Raw genomic sequence first — 12217 nt, 5'->3', positions numbered from 1 at the left:
ACCAATGACCATTGAATGTTTCTAAAGAAGACATAGACTCTTCAATGTGATGTGGCCATACCTAGAATTTCATAGTTTAGAGTCGTCTACTCTGGACACATTGTGGACAAAATATTGTGAGAGATTTTGACTTCTAAGAGTAAATGGAAACATGCTATCCTATGAATTTTCAACCTTTTCTATCAATATTCTATTGGGAGCTTTGTCATAGATATAACATGTGTTCCCTTGAAATATTACATTATAACCATGTTCCATCAGTTATCCTACACTAATGAGGTTATGCTTCAGATGTGGAACATAATAAACATCAGGTATGTATTTATGCTGATTCTGTTTAGTAAGAATAGGGACAATACCTTTTCCTTCAAATTTAATGCAAGAACAATCTCCAAGAGTAATTTATGATGCTATGGAAGAATCAAGATAAGAAAGAAGGTTTTTGTTACCTATCATATGATTGTTGCAACCACTGTCGAACAAACAAAGATCCTTGTTGTGAGTGTATTCAGAAATATTGCATGAAAGAAACATTGTTTTAGAGGATTATCCTTCATTGTTGGAGACATGGACACTGTGTCTTTGGTAATTTGACTATTTCTTTCTACATTCATTTTCATAATGCCCAAATTTCATGCAGTAATAACATTGTACATTAGATTTGATCCATGTTCTACTTATATGAGTTTGGTTTTGTGAAGGATGCCACTACCTTGTGGCATGATGATGTTCTGATCTGCCTCTACTTCAGCCTCTTCCTTGCTTGCTACTACTTCTATATCCTCTGCCTCTACCTCTGTGAAAAGAGAGTTGTTCTTTGAAATCTCGTCCCATGGAATCTTCTGCTAAGTTGAGTCTTGCTTCATGTGCGAAAACTGATCCAGTCCACTGTTCTACTAAGAAAGTTGTAAAATATTTGGATTCCAGAATGTTTGTTACAATCATGTCATATTTCTTGGGTATGTTTTGAAGGTCCTTTTCAACAATTTTCTGATCTGTAATGGTTTCACCAATGAGTTTGATGTCATTGATTGTTCCCACTACTCTAGTCATGAACTAATCCACATTCTCTATGTCACTCATCTTTAGGGTCTTGAATTGTGCTCTCAATATCTACAATTTAAATGTCTTCACTCTATTATTACCTTGATATGCAACTTTAAAAATATCCCAAGCTGATTTTGTTGTTGATGCGCCAGTTATCTTTTCAAAGATAGAGTCATTGAATGGGTTTTGTATCAAACATTTGGCTCTCTTTTCTTTCTTTCGGAGTTATGCAATGACATTCCTCTAATTATTTTTCATGGCTGCTAATTGTTCTTGGGTTAGTTCTACATAAACGTTCGATAGGGTATCCCAACATTAATGGGCTTGCAGAAATGTCTTCATTCTTAAAGAGAAAAATTTGTAATTTTTTCCAATCAGAGTCAGGGTGTGTGGCAAGGCACTAGAAGAATCCATTTTTTTTAATGTGGATGTGCACGATCTTTCGAATATCAATACGAACTTCAACTTTTCGAAAAAGGCTCTTCTTTTGACCGCTAACGTTCTTTGACCTTGAATCCTTTGATAAATGCTTTGACCCTTTCTTCTTCTTTCCAAGGAAATTTTTTTTTTTAAAGAGATGGCCTCTTCGGAGTCTTATGCGACCTAGTGCTTTGATACCATGACAAGGAATGAAATCCAAAAAGGTGGAAGAGATATTTATCTTCTCAATATTCAAAATAGATAAATAAATTACCTTATAAATATCAATAACAAATTATTGAAGTAGAACTTGACACCTATGGAGTAGAACTGAAGTAAAACTGAATTGTCTATGACACCTAGCAGAAGTCATAATAAAATGTGATGACACCTAATAGACAATGAGATTAATATCTCAACAAATCGCAAAGTTATACTTTGAAGAGATTTTATGATGGTGTGAAGGCTCCATGGACATAGAAATATTCGCACCATTATATGGAAGAACAAAAAAACTAAAATTAAAGATGAGCATACTTAAAATTAAGTTATTCTCTTCTTTATTAGGTTTGAATTAGACATTGATTAAACTCTAGAAAATCCACTTGTTTACAATTCAAAGTCATTGTAGCTTTGGCTAGAGCTATTTTGATCGGATAAAAACAAAAGCAATGACTTATTTCAAATGAAATAGAAGACAATGCAATTGTCTTTTTGATTGATGAGGAATAAGTCCATAGCATAACAACAAAAGAATAATATTTTATGACTGAAAAGTAGTAGTACAAATAACTTAAGACATAGAAAAAATTAAAATAATAATAATGTTTTGTTAAAAGTGCACAAAAATCCATAAAAGGTAGCTACAATAATTTAGAGGATAATGATTCATATTCCATATAGGAATTGAAAAACCATACATTATAGAATATGACTTGTAAACTATCACAATTATGAACAAGAGGTATATACTCAAGAATGATTTCCAAGAGTAATTTATGATGTTATGGAAGCATGTTGCAACCATTGTCCAACAACCAAAGATCTTTCTTGTGAGTGTGTTCAAAAAATTGCACGAAAAAAAATATCATTTTAGAGGATTCTCCTCCATTGTTGGGGACATGGACCATTTATTTCTGAATTAATGTTCATAATGCCAAAATTTCATGCAGTAATAGCATTGGACATTAGATTTTCTCAGTATTTGCTTCTCTAAATTTTAATAATATTTTATTAAAACTGTACAAAGATCCATAAAAGATAACCACAATAATTTGGAAGATAATGATTCATATTCCATATAGGAATTGAAAAACCATACATTCTTAAATATGACTTACAAACTTAACAATTATGAAAGAGAGGTATATACCCGGGGCATAGTACCTCATCAAAGAAACTACATTACCAATATCACTCCAAATTCCTTTGAAGTTTTATTTATAGTGATCTTAGATGCATGGGTGTAGTACCTGAGCACCAATGTAGAGTAGAGGATGGGTTTTATTTGAACAGACATATTAGAGCTGATACTAAAAGCTGGAGTGTTCATGGGGCAGAAGATGGATTAATAGAGTACTGGATGGAGCAGACGTTACCGTCTTCAACCTGAGCAGAGACGGCGTTGTTGCAAAATTTCCAGATGGAGTCACCCACGGTCTTAAGGCAGCTGGCGCAGTCCTCCCGACTGCCTGATGCATTGCAGATTCCTTGCCCGTAGGCAGATGTGCCTGTGGTTGTGTCTTGGACGATCGTCTGGTAGTTGTAATCGTACAAGGGCGCGTTTTGTTCGATTTCTAAGAGTAGCTGTCCGACAGTACTGAAGAAAGGACTTCCGCTCGGGAGTTTATTTTGGTTACACACTCCCGTTAAACCCTGCACGCCCAGCACGTGCAGCAGTAAGATTAGAGGTAAAACAGAGGCAAATGAGGTGATCGTCATGGCTGCCTCAAATGAAATAATATGACCTTTAGCAATAATAATTCCTTCGAATGCCAAATGAAACACTATCACCTCTAATAATATCCCCACCGTTATTGCGATGCTTCTCGGATGCCACCGTTTTATAGCCCTCCAGGATAACCTCCGTGTTTGGATACCGACCGCCATCCATTACTTCATAGGCATGAACCGTGCCATTCTGTAATATCATTTTAATATCATTTCCATGGAAATGTACATGATTTTAGTATTTTGAAATTTATTAAATGTATTTGGATCTTAAATTTTAAGAATATTTTATAACTACATTTTAAAATAAAATTATTATCTGCAAAATTGATTTAGAAAATAAACTCAATTATTAAAATATATTCAATTTTATTATGAAATGAATATGTTCATTTCATATCAACGGCACTCGGTGAAGTCCCATGGATTTCAGCATTGAATTTTAAATTTTAAGAATATTTTAAAATTTAATTTAAAAAATAAAATTAATTGCTCAAATATATTTGAATTGTATTCTAAAATAGATGTATTTGTTTTTTAATTCTATTCGGAAATAGATGTATTTGTTTTTTGTGGCCATCATTTTTTCTAATAATTTTTTACTTAATTTAATTGGAATTGGTGATTTTTTAAGATTTATCAAAATAACAGAGAAAGTCAACGAGAGGAATCAAATAGTTTTTCATTTAATTTAAAAGTCAACTAGAGGAATCAAATAGTTTTTTTATTTAATTTAATTGGAATTGGTGATTTTTTAAGATTTATCAAAATAACAGAGAAAGTCAACAAGAGGAATCAAATAGTTTTTTATTTAATTTAAAAGTCAACTAGAAGAATCAAATAGTTTTTTTAATTAATTTAATTATTTTTTTATTTAATTTAATTGGAATGGTGATTTTTTAAGATTTATCAAAACAACAGAGAAAGTCAACTAGAGGAATCAAATAGCTTTTTATTTAATTTAAAAGTCAACTAGAGGAATCAAATAGTTTTTTTAATTAATTTAATTGGAATTGGTGATTTTTTAAGATTATCACATTTAATTAATTTAATTTGAATTGTATTCTAAAATAGATGTATTTGTTTTTTAATTCTATTCGGAAATAGATGTATTTGTTTTTAGTGGCAATCATTTTCTCTAATAGTTTTTTTATTTAATTTAATTGGAATTGGTGATTTTTTAAAGATTTATAAAAATGATAGAGAAAGTCAACTAGAGGAATCAAATTTGTTAAATTGTTAATAGGGGAAAGAAAAATTATAATTCAAGTCAATCATATATATATATATATTGCATTTTTTAAATTTATAAATGTGTTGGGCAACTTGAAAATCTCAAAATTTTGGTGACTACACACCCTAAATTTATAAGTTTAACAGCCATTTGTAGTATTTTAGACAATATTCATTGAAAATTATACATGAAAAATCCATCAAAATCAAGAATATTAAAACTGCTCAAAACTTTGAAAGATTTTATTTATGAAATTGATTATGATTTTTTTATTTTTTACTTAATTTTGCATATTAATTTTTATTTATTTATCACCTATATTGTATTTTATTATTATTAAACTTATTTATAATTTAAATGTCACATATTGATTTGAATTTAAAAGTCTAATGAAATGCACATTCTTTCTTATTACAAATAATTGTTTTTTTTTTTTTTCATTTAATTTTTTGTTTCTATATATCCATATATATCAAGTTGATATTGAAATAAATTACTTAACCAACATTCAAATACTTTATATAGATTTACATTGAAATAATTTTGAAAATGTGAAAATATAATTATGGATATGCCATGTTAGGTGTAGAGTGTAGAATTAGAGAGAATGTTTGCCTCTCGTAGGATTTGATTCCTCTTCGATCTAGAGTGAGGTGGATTTAGAGATATCTTTGAATTGTATTCTAAAATAGATGTATTTGTTTTTTAATTCTATTCGGAAATAGATGTATTTGTTTTTTGTGGCAATCATTTTCTCTAATATTTTTTTTATTTAATTTAACTGGAATTGGTGATTTTTTAAAGATTTATAAAAATGATAGAGAAAGTTAACTAGAGGAATCAAATTTGTTAAATTGTTAATAGGGGAAAGAAAAATTATAATTCAAGTCAATTATATATATATTGTATTTTTTAAATTTATAAATGTGTTGGGCAACTTGAAAATCTCAAAATTTTGGTGACTACACAACCTAAATTTATAAGTTTAACAGCTATTTGTAGTATTTTAGACAATATTCATTGAAAATTATATATGAAAAATCCATCAAAATCAAGAATATTAAAACTGCTCAAAACTTTGAAATATTTTATTTATGAAGTTGTGTATGATTTCTTTTTTGTTTTTTACTTAATTCTGCATATTAATTTTTATTTATTTATCACCTATATTGTATTTTATTATTATTAAACTTATTCATAATTTTAAATGTCACATATTGATTTCAATTTAGAAGTCTAATGAAATGCACATTCTCTCTTATTACAAATAATTGTTTTTTTTTTTTTTCATTTAATTTTTTGTTTCTATATATTCATATATATCAAGTTGATATTGAAATAAATTACTTAACCAATATTCAAATACTTTATATAGATTTACATTGAAATAATTTTGAAAATGTGAAAATATAATTATGGATATGCCATGTTAGGTGTAGAGTGTAGAATTAGAGAGAATGTTTGCCTCTCGTAGGATTTGATTCCTCTTCGATCTAGAGTGAGGTGGATCTAGAGATATCTTTGAAATTAATGTAAATACTACTAGCATAGATCCATTTTAGGCACTAATCCAACATCAACAAAAAGGGATCAAATTGCTTTAGGTGCAAACTTATTTTAGAGTATTTTCTAATGTTATATGGATTACATAACATTTGCATTTTTCCATTTTATCATCTCACATTAAAATGTTTTTTTTTGTCATTAATATATTTTTAAGTAACATTAATTTATATTAAAATATTTTGTTCATAATTCACGTGAGAAATTTATTCCATATAATATTAAAATATTTCCTTTTAATCTTCTTTTGTTAAAATATTTTTGAAAAATATAAGATTTAAACATTTTACTCATATATATTTTTTTACTACTAACTACTTTACATGAAATTATAGATAATTCTTTATTATTATTATTATTATAGCTAGTATTTCTTTTCTATATTAAAAATATTTTATTTTTTCTTTTAAAAAGCACACATGTCAACTCCAAGTTAAATATAGACATACGTATACATAGTATACAAACTGTGTTCTAAAATAAACTTTTTGATTAATTAAATATTTTTTACTTAACACTAAATATATTTAAATATGGCACCATGTTGTACTTCAAAATGCAGATAAACAGTTAATTTTACTTATTTGAACCTTTCTAAAAAACACACATGTCAACTCCAAACTGAATATAGACATAGGTATACATAGCATTCCAACTGTGTTCTAAAATAAACCTTTTGGTTAATTAAATATTTTTTACTTAACACTAAATATATTTAAATATGGCACCCTGTTGTACTTCAAAATGCAGATCAACAATTAATTTTCCTTACTTATTTGAACCTATCTCGCCTTTCACCCACTAGAGAGAATTTTATTATCTATTTGTTCCTTAAATCCGATTTCTTCTTCCAGAAACTTTGTGACACAGTTGATATTTATATTTTCCTAAGCTGAATCAGAGTGTTAGTTTCTTCTGAATTGAAATTATTATAATCCATATTATTGATCTTTTCAATTCAGACTATGAGATCACCATCATGCATCAACCTTCCACTAATGGATCGCTTGGCATCTCTTACTGCGAGTTCACTATTCCAATACTCATCTCCTCCTCCCATCGAATTGAATCACAATGTCGATTTCTTAGGGTAATGAAGGTGAAAAACATGGTGCATGGCTGTTTACAGAAAGTGGAATTAGGGAGCCATGCTATCTTTGTCAAAGTTGTCAAAGATAAGAGTACAGAAATATCAATAAGTTGGCAAAAGAATAATATTATACATTAAGTTGTATATCAGATTTTCTAAATTTTAGTGGATGATTTATGCATGGTTTCCAGGAAAAAAATAGTTTATATTTTCACTAATATTTAAGAAAAAAAATACATATCATATTGAAACCAACTTCCCAATTTCGCGATGACATCTAATAGTATAAAAAATGTTAATAATTTCAAAGCTCATAACGTAAGAATTAAGAATTGTTTATATTTTCACTAATATTTAAGAAAAAAAAATACATATCATATTGAAACCAACTTCCCAATTTCCCGATGACATCTAATAGTATCAAAAATGTTAATAATTTCAAAGCTCATAACGTAAGAATTAAAAATTGTTACACGCATAGTGGTATTAAATATTTTCTTACTGTCAACTAGATAACCCTAACATACAAATTATTTCACAAATAATTGTTCATGGTAACTAATTGTTGATCCAAACAAAATTTAACTGTAATTCATTCTGCCACATTTTTAGCTTTAAAAAATTCTCACACCTTAAGAGTAATTTTACTAATGATGAGTGAGTAAACCGAGGCCTCCAAACGCATGAACCACGCCATCCAGTCCTTAATCTCATCTTTACCCAACGGCACCGGATTTTAGTATCACGAAGTATTTCGTGTTGTATAGGCAACCAGTTTCCTTAATATCATTTGTATTGAAATGTACGAGAATTTACTATTTCAAAATATTTAAATGTAATATCATTTATATTGTAAATAGAAAAATGTACAGAATTTTAGTATTTTAAAATATTTAAATGTAATAAAATTTTAAATTTTAAAAATTTATTTAAAAAACAAAATTAAATATTATTTTAAAAATTAATTTAAAAATAGAATAAACTAGCATTTGCACCATATGTTGCAAAGAAAACGCCGTAAGGCAATGATGAGAAACAATAGCATAGAAAAAAGAAGTCAAAATTTTATGCAATTTTGTTTCTTTATTGATGTTTTTTTTATCATATGTTATGTTTCAGGGAGATTCCAACGGGGATATCTTCAAAGTGAAGGATTTATGAAATTTTTTGAAATTTTTTTGCCCGGATTCCGACCACTTTTGGCAGTCCAGGCAATTCCTCCGCCTCGATAAACGCCTCCGGAAATATCACGGGCGGCTCTGCTAGCTCGTGCTCATTCGGAAACAACCTTTGATTCTGGCAGTCACTTAAAGCGCCTTTTGACTATTTCACTTACTCTACAAATCTAGTCAACAACTTTAAAACTTTTGACTATTTAATTGACTTTCGAAATTTAATCAACCCTGGCATGCTGGATCTACATAAACTCAAGGGTTTGAGGAAATTGGAGATCATTGAATGTCCTAGAGTAAGTTTGTTTCCAACAGAATTTGGTCACAAAGGAGCATTTCCTCTTCTGGAAACATTTTCTCTTGCTTGGCTACCTACATTAAAGGAGTTGCCTGTAATAGAGAAAGGTGCAATGGCTTCACTTAAAATATTTAATATAATGGCACGTACAACATTAAATATATTACCAGAGAGTTATATGGATCTGAAGACACTTCAGAAAGTAAGAATTTTTGGTTGTCCAATAAGAAATATAGGAACTAGAGAGAACACTAATGTAGAAGTGATGGCAATGTCTATGGTAGACATGGAAGAAATTACAAAGAGATATTCCCAATTGTGTGATAAAAGGGAAAGTTGGTTGTATGGTGAATTTTGGTGCAATGAGCTCTTCTTCTTCAAGTACTTCCCATGTCCCTGTTGTTCCAACAGGCTCTGCAAAGATGAAATTGATCGAAGAGCCCCTTATAGTGGGACAGGATAAAGCATTTTCGATTCTCGAAACGCTGGTGTTGTTGGCAAGGGTGGATCCGGAAAAACTCTTCTTTTGAAGACGCTCTTCAATAGCCAAAAGGTACGCAGTAATTCTAAGGATGGTTTATTACTTTGGCTCACTGTTTCCCAAAGTCCCTCTTTTACAAGTCTTAGAAATGCACTCCGTACCCAAATAGCCACACAAAAGATGTAAATTTGGGCGAAAATATGAACGAAGAAGAGGTAAAGCGATGGTTGAATCAGATAGTGCACCAGAGCACCGGGTTTATTCTCTTCTTAGATGATGTATGGGGATACAATGCTGCAGAATTGTTAGAGGAATTAGGTGTACTCTGCCCTGTAAGGAACCACTCCACCTCCAAAGTCATTGTCAGTTCCAGGGTTCGCGTTGCACTCTTAAAAACAGGTGTCGCAGATAAATACACGATAACAATGGAGGACTTGTCAGAAGATGAGAGTTGGAATTTGTTTGCTTGTAACATTTTTCCATATAATAATGGAAATCTGCCAGCAAACATAGAAGAGGGAAAAGCCAAGCTTGTGTGTAAAAGGTGCAGGGGGCTTCCCCTCGCTATCAAAGTGGTTAGCAGGGCAATGGCCGGGAGTACTCATCCATAACAGTGGGAATGGGCTGTCGAAAGGATGCCAAACGTGGACAGTGTGTACAATTGTGTTAGGCTGAGTTATGATGCACTTGGCTATGAGGATGCTGACCTGCAATTGTGCTATTTATATGGAAATCTGCCAGCAAACATAGAAGAGGGAAAAGCCAAGCTTGTGTGTAAAAGGTGCAGAGGGCTTCCCCTCGCTATCAAAGTGGTTGGCAGGGCAATGGCCAGGAGTACTCATCCACAACAGTGAGAATGGGTTGTCCAAAGGCTGCCAAACGTGGACAATGTGTACAATTATGTTAGGTTGAGTTATGATGCACTCGGCTATGAGGATGCTAACCTGCAATTGTGCTTTTTATGAGTAGCTGCAAACATCTTGGAAGACGCAGTCGTTCATGTCCAGTTGGCGATTTAGGTATGGATAGGGGAAGGCTTACTTGCTAAGAAGACGTTGGAACATGAGCATCGGCCCGCTTATGATCCATTCGAGCTGGGAAGATATTATCTCAACATTTTAGCAGATCGTTGTTTGATCGAACCAATGATGAGAGACTTTTATATGCAAGTACTCTGTTTCAGGGTGCATGACTCCCTGCATGATATGGCAATCCGAATCGCAGAGGAGGAAGAAAATTTCTACTGCCGTGTGGGTAATGGTTTGACAGCTGTGAATGAAAATGAGTGTTTGGGCCGCATTCGGCTTTTGTTGAGCGAGAACAGATTGACTTCTTTCCCCTAATCACATCGTCTACACAAATATGCTCATTGCTTCTCAGTGGAAATCCATATTTAACAAAGATCCCAACAAGGGTGATCAGGAGTATGATCTCCCTTAAGGCGTTCTCTTTAAGTGGGACGTCATTGAAATCATTGCCAAAGAGTATTGGGTGTTTGGAGCAGCTAATATATTTGGGTTTAAGACACATGCCCATCAATACGTTACCTGCATCTTTTACCAGTCTTGTAAATCTGGAGATCCTTGATCTTTCCTATTCTGCCATCTAAGAATTACCGTCCGCCATCCATATGCTGTGATCTTTAAGGAAATTAATCTTGGAGGGATGTAGAGATCTGCAATTTCTACCTCCCTGTATCTCAGGGCTTACCTCTTTGGAGCATTTGGAAACTTATGGTTGCAAGGCTTTTTTGGAAGAAAGATAAGGATACCAGATGGAAAAAAAACAGCTTCTATCAACAAATTGGCAAGTTTAACACAACTTAAAACATTACAACTACAAAATAATGAGGAAATTATTAGCGATGGCACACTCGGAAAGATGACTCAAATGAACTCCCTCACATTGTCACTCATAAAGCTGGAAATTCTACCCAACGATATAAGAAACATGTCAAAATTGAGAAGACTGGTATTATTAGAATACTTTCACTTGGTTAAAATGGATTATAATTTTTATGACTTTCAATATTTGGGCTATCTTAAATTTGTTGGTTGTCATTTCTTGGAAGAACTTCCACATCTACATAAACTCAAGGGTTTGAGGCAATTGGAGATCATTGAATGTCCTAGAATAAGTTTGTTTCCAACAAAATTTGGTCGCAAAGGAGCATTTCCTCTTCTGGAAACATTTTCTCTTGCTTGGCTACCTACATTAAAGGAGTTGCCTGTAATAGAGAAAGGTGCAATGGCTTCACTTAAAATATTTACTATAATGGCATGTACAACATTAAATATATTACCCAAGAGTTATATGGATCTGAAGACACTTCAGAAAGTAAGAATTTTTGGTTGTCCAATAAGAAATATAGGAACTAGAGAGAACACTAATGTAGAAGTTATGGCAATGTCTATGGTAGACATGGAAGAAATTACAAAGAGATATTCCCAATTGTGTGATAAAAGGGAAAGTTGGTTGTATGGTGAATTTTGGTGCAATGAGCTCTTCTTCTTCAAGTACTTCCCATGGCCCTGTTGTTCCAATAGGCTCTGCAAAGATGAAATTGATCGAAGGGCCCCTTATAGTGGGACAGGATAAAGCATTTTCGATTCTAGAAAAGTTCCGGAAAAACTCTTCTTTTGAAGACGTTCTTCAATAGCCAAAGGGTACGCAGTAATTCTAAGGACGGTTTATTAGTTTGGCTCACTGTTTCCCAAAGTCCCTCTTTTAAAAGTCTTAGAAATGCACTCCGTACCCAAATAGCCACACAAAAAAATGTAAATTTGGGCGAAAATATGAACGAAGAAGAGGTAAAGTGATGGTTGAATCAGACAGTGCACCAGAGCACCTGGCTTATTCTGTTCTTAGATGATGTATGGGGATGGAATGCTACAGAATTGTTAGAGGAATTAGGTGTATTGTGCCCTGTAAGGAACCACTCCACCTCCAAAGTCATTGTCAG

At 31.9% G+C, this 12217-nt stretch overlaps 1 protein-coding gene across 1 annotated transcript; it reads left to right on the top strand.

Moving 5' to 3' along the window:
* The first annotated feature begins 9455 nt into the window (after window positions 1-9455).
* Window positions 9456-9866, top strand: LOC149170537 (disease resistance protein RPS5-like). The gene has a single exon (XM_089425623.1). It carries the CDS (start codon window positions 9456-9458, stop codon window positions 9864-9866), a length of 411 nt encoding a protein of 136 aa, XP_089281749.1.
* Window positions 9867-12217: the final 2351 nt, after the last annotated feature.

Source organism: Pinus tabuliformis, chromosome 4_2 (assembly GCF_031772625.1).
Source record: "Pinus tabuliformis cultivar Carrire ecotype Pingquan chromosome 4_2, CPIR1, whole genome shotgun sequence".
In the NCBI taxonomy this organism is placed as follows: domain Eukaryota; kingdom Viridiplantae; phylum Streptophyta; class Pinopsida; order Pinales; family Pinaceae; genus Pinus; species Pinus tabuliformis.
Note: the sequence above shows the minus strand (reverse complement) of the source record. Positions and strands in the feature narration are given on the sequence as shown.